A 5,420-nucleotide genomic window follows, 5' to 3' on the forward strand; every position below is an offset into this window, starting at 1 on the left:
ACGACGGTATTGAGACATCTATTTACCGCGATATTCGATATATCGTTACCTCCCTATCAATTACTCACCCTGTGTTACCTTAAATTGTTAAAGATAAAGGAGTTTTTTTCTCATGCCTTCGCGGTGACTAAGAATGCAGAAACTGAGAAAAAGTCTTGTCTTAAATCACCAAATTGACACCTCATTTAAAGGTGGGGTAGTTAAGTTTCAGAAACCGGCTCGAGTGCACTAAAATTTGAAAGTACACAGCCAAAAAGAATCCGCCCCTTCCTTCAGACTTCCTTACAGAGCACCTCCTCCGCGAGAGCAGGCTGCAGTAACGTTACATATCAGGAAAAGCTAAACACATCTATAGGTTAGCAATACTACACAGCCAAAGCAACTCCGATATTGACTCTGGTTTTACTTCTACTAGTTTCCACTTTCTTTTTGTTCTTAATTTGCTCCGTTACATTTTTTCTTTTGCGAGCAGTAGACGATGTTGAACCTAACTCTGCCATGGTGAAAGTGGCCGCCTGTTGCTGGCGAGTCATTGAAGTACTGCTGCAATGCACGCCCAATGACGGCACGCCCAATGAGGGCACGAGATACATTTGTGCGTGTCAAAGCACTTAAGATATTCATTGCTATCGGGATGTTAAGAGCATTCCATGGAATATAACAAAAAGTGTATCTCGAGCCAGTTTCTGAAACTTACCTACCCCACCTTTAAACGACCTGCTCGTTACTTCAGAGATCGGTTTTCTTTCTTTTTTTGTCGTGCTTGGTCATCCTTGTATTTTGTTACTCCCCTTGGTACCCCTAGACTTGGAGGGAACGTAACACTGAGATAGAGTGAAAAAATTGTGAAAATTCCGTTTTTGGTAATGGTGACACTAATTTGCATAAAAAATACATGTGGGACATCCAGACAACATTTTAACATAGCTCATCATTTTCTACATACTTTTTCCACTTAGGAAACACTGATTATAAGAATATTTCTGTGTCTGTGCAAAATACACCCTTCTTGGTACAAGACTAAAATGCTATTTTCTTGTAATGGCGGCACTAATTAGCATAATAGCATGCCACAGACACATGTGATCACTTTAAGAATAGTTTTATTTTGTTCCTTGACCCTCAAAACATGGATCTGGATACCTTATTTGTTCAGTTATCTGCAATAATGGCTGAGATATAGTGAAAGGTGTAAAAAGAGTTAAACTCGATATTTAGGGAAAATAAACACTAATTTGGGAAAAATATATACGTGGGACAATTTGTCAACTTTTTAACATAGCTAATCATTTTCGACACAATTTTTCCAATCTAGAAAAGCTGATTAGAAGTATATTTCAGCGGGGTGCATGATACCCCTTCTACCCGCCCAACTATACAGTATGCCTTTAAAATGGTATTATGCAATCCGAGGAGGGCTTGTCATGTGGGAGGGCTTGTCCTGTGGGAGGGGTCACAGGGCGTTTGAACATTGAACCTTTGCTCTTTACTTTCAGTTGTCAAACAGCTGTCCTAAAGTATGTAGCCGCTCTAGTTTTTTGATCTTTAGTTTTTAGACACTATGGGTAAGTTCAAGTTCTCCCCCCTGGACATCTTCCTCATGTTTTTGGGCCTGGTGTTCTTAGTGGTGGACATAGTGCTGGATGTATTGGCCGTGGTGAATTTCTACCAGGAAAAGTCTTATGGGAGCCTCTTCCTCCTGATCCTGCTGCTGGTGGGCTCCTCCCTGCTGGTCCAGGCGTTTAGCTGGCTGTGGTACAGGTACGAGGAATCTGAGAGGGATCAGGAGGAGAAGTCCATGAACCAGACAAAGGTGGAGAAGTACCTGAGCCGCAGCCACATCAAACTACTCCATGTACTCCAGCTGGGAATCTACTTCAGGTTGTGTAACACTTGTATACATTTACTGGTGTGTGTTTTAAATTGCCTCAGTTCTATTTGCTTCTTTTGCTGTAAGTGTCTGTAAGGAAGTTTTTTTTCAAAAATATTTCACAGTTCCAGCTTCTTACATGTGAATATTTGCTGCTTTTGCTTTAAAATATACAACATATTATTTTAGTTTTTACTGCATTGGGTACTTTTACTCCTGATACTTTATGTATATTTTCCTTATTGTACTTAAATTGGTCTACTTGAGTACCATTCTTGATGCAGTACTTTTACTTGAAATTTGAGTATTCCTACAGTCTGGTATTATTAAAGACTCTGAAGACTGGGAAGGTAGTGGTTTCTGTTTGAATATCTCTAACTGACATCTCCAACCTCGCCTATTCATTGGTAAAGATTCCACTTCCAGGAAATGCAATGCTGGTTATATACTTGATCGGAACAACAGTACTGCACTTTAAACCACCTCCTACCTAGGGTGGTGTGAACAATGTGTTACTTATATGCACACAGAAGGACAGGACTATAAGGCGCACCTGAATATAAGCCGCAGCAGCTAAATTGAATGATGTGTACATATATAAGCCGCACTGGACTATAAACCGCAGGTGTTTTAATGTTTAATTACCATAACATGTTAGGTAGTAAGTGTATGTCAGGCCATCACCCTTGGCGCCATCTGTTTTCCGCAACGGATTATCGTTGTGCAGGTACAAATACAAATTTCCCCCACCCAGTTATACTGGGCGACGCCTTATCCTTGTTGTTGTCTCCCACGACGTTATTGTGTGAAAGTCCACACACGACACACACACCACACACACACACACACACACACACACACACACAACACACACCACAACACACACAGCACTACACACAGCAACACACACACCGACACACATCACCTCTTTCTCTCTGATGTAGTAATAATTACTTCGCCACGTTCACGACACATCACACTCTGTTCTCTGAAATTCAGTCGTACACCACACGGGGGGGGGAACACCATTTACGCTAACGGGGGGGTAATGCTAAACAAAGACCTACGGACTGGTGGCCACTGGGCCGCAATCGTTATGTGCTTACAAATCGATGCAGTGTAGTGTTGTGAACATTTCAATCGATAGTATATAGTCCGATATTGATTTCATTGTAAGCTATTATGATTCATTGCAATGATGCGTGCCTTGACTAACTAATGACTAGGTATTTGTCTTTGATTACGCCGTTCACAGTCGGCATAGAGGCATATTGGCGATTACGTTGAGTTGTGCATGCCACGACACATGGCCTCCTCTCTGCGCTCTTATGCCGACTTTGAAACTGCTCAGAACCGCCTCTTCCAACACCCTCGAGGGCAACCTATACGGCAACATTTAGCGAACTACCTTGTCGTCCACACATCAGCCCCTCCCCCGTGGTCGACTCCAACGTCGTTCCACCTCACCTCCAACTACGGCCCTCGGTCCTCACTGGGTCGGTGGTGCGTGTGTTTGTTTGTTGTGTCTGTCCCCCTTTGTTTGTTTGTGTTTCCTGCTGCCGACCTCGTTCATTCGTCGGTGGTGTCGCAATAGGTTTACGTTACCTGTATGCACGGCACATGGCGCCTCCCCTCTCTCTCTCTCGTCGCTCTTCCCCCCCCTCCTTTCATTATGCCAAAAGGGGCTATTTCGACACCTCTCATACACGCGTCCCTCCGACCTACGTGTTCGAGTGGGGTCCTTGCTTGCGATCGGAGGCCAGAAAAATGACACCTAGCTACAGGACTGTCCGACCAATAAGAGCACCGTTGGACGTGTTGTGTTTATGACGTGGTACTAATGTGGTTATACCACTTTATGTTACATTTTTGATGGTTCTTTTTATGGTCGAGGAATTTTGTGTTGGGCGAGATGAGTTGCTGTTGAGATGGATATGGGCGCCAGTCTCTTCGCCTCTACTACAGGGGACACACTACATTATTACTGCCGCAAACTGCATACTGGTAATTTTTTTTCTCGGCAAAAATTCTCGTCTCGACGTTTTTAACGAGGAAAGGGAGACTTAAGGACGGGAATACAGAGCATTTTGTATAGTTTAGGACGTAAGGTGAAAAAATTAACATTAAAGTTCGTTCAAATTCGTTATTTACATCTTTTTTATTTTGCGTTACCGTTCTTACGAGAAATTTGAGTTAATGGCTAATATAAAGTCTCAAAGTTTGACGTAAAACAACAGAGATGAGAACTGTACAGAGTTGGTACGAAATCTACAAGTCGTTTCGAGATAAAAGTATAGTAGGTTGGACCGGCACACAATGTCGTGCGAATAAAAGTGGGAGACGAGACTTTGGTCTCGAATCAGAGACAGAACTAACCAATTGGCGACATCTCTACAAGGAAAGGGAGACCGGTATAGTAACGTTACCAACCTATAGATCCGGTTGAGTCGTGTGCACTCAAGAATGGTATCACTACAGTGATTTTACAATGTCTTCATTCGTTCCTGATTTTAGATTTTACCCGTAAGTCGCGTCCCCCCGCTCACACCACCCTCTCTTGAGGGGAGACCCCCTTGCGTCCCTAACATAGGAAACGTCTGGTAAATGTACGTGATTTTGGATGTATTGTGTGATGTCCTTTACCTTTGGGGGCTTTTCGTATTATCCCGGAGAAGTTCTTGTGGAATTTCAACAAGAATTTTCATCATAGAAAATTCTGTTATGAGAAACTGAAGAAACAACCACAACCTTGTTCCACAAGGGTTTATTTTCTCGTGAAACAACGTTAAAAAATTGTTTCACGACATAATCGATGATATGACATGTGTTCCTGTGGTCTTTAATGAGTAGCAAAAGAAATTATAAGGATACTTCGTTGGATAGTCTCCATTATTTCCGTTGACAATAACCTAACTCATTTAGTTCGTCCTCTTATCGAACTAAGAGGTTTATGGCCATTAAAAGCCTGATTATTTGGCGCGGAAAAAAGGGTAAAAAGCTGCGACGCCGAATATATTGCGCACGTTTAATTTTGATGCCTAAAATGTCGATTGCCGGGGTGTGGAAAATTGAGATTGACCCGAAGGATACGGCCAGGCGCCTGGAGGGTTGAAAATTCGCCGCCACAAAGGTCGGTCCTTTTCGACCTCCGGCCTTTCTCACCTATCCATCGGGCGCGTTTCTACTGTCTTCACTTGCTTCTCCCATGCTCTCTGTCTTGCTCTCGTTCTGTCTGTCTGTAATGCTCTCGCTCTGTCAAACCAGGGGCAATGACCAACTTTTGGGCGACGACATCTAGTGACGGCCATGGCACGCGTACCCTCGCGCTGGCAAATTCAACTTTCAACTTTTCAAAACACAAGAACTTTGGATACACTATGTCATGTCAAATGTGTCGTGTCATGTTACTAAGACATCGATGATACCGTGATTTTACTTTGTGAACTTATGCAATACGTTTATACCCGTTGAACAAACAACTTTAATTCATTATTTTACCCTCGCAAGGAGTTTGTATTGGCATGAGAAAGGGCTGTTAGGGGAGACCACG

General features: G+C 42.9%; 1 protein-coding gene across 1 annotated transcript in view; it reads left to right on the plus strand.

Annotated features, from left to right (window-relative positions):
* The first annotated feature begins 671 nt into the window (after nt 1-671).
* Nucleotides 672-5,420, plus strand: part of LOC104944212 (XK-related protein 8-like) — an 8,727-nt gene continuing 3,978 nt past the window's right edge. The window contains exon 1 of the mRNA XM_010769714.1: nt 672-1,881. Within this exon, the coding sequence (XP_010768016.1) occupies nt 1,562-1,881 (320 nt within the window). The 5' untranslated portion in view covers nt 672-1,561. The remainder of the gene's footprint in view (nt 1,882-5,420) is intronic.

The sequence above is a fragment of the Notothenia coriiceps genome, unplaced genomic scaffold, assembly GCF_000735185.1.
Source record: "Notothenia coriiceps isolate Sejong01 unplaced genomic scaffold, NC01 NC01_scaffold00007692, whole genome shotgun sequence".
Lineage (NCBI taxonomy): Eukaryota > Metazoa > Chordata > Actinopteri > Perciformes > Nototheniidae > Notothenia > Notothenia coriiceps.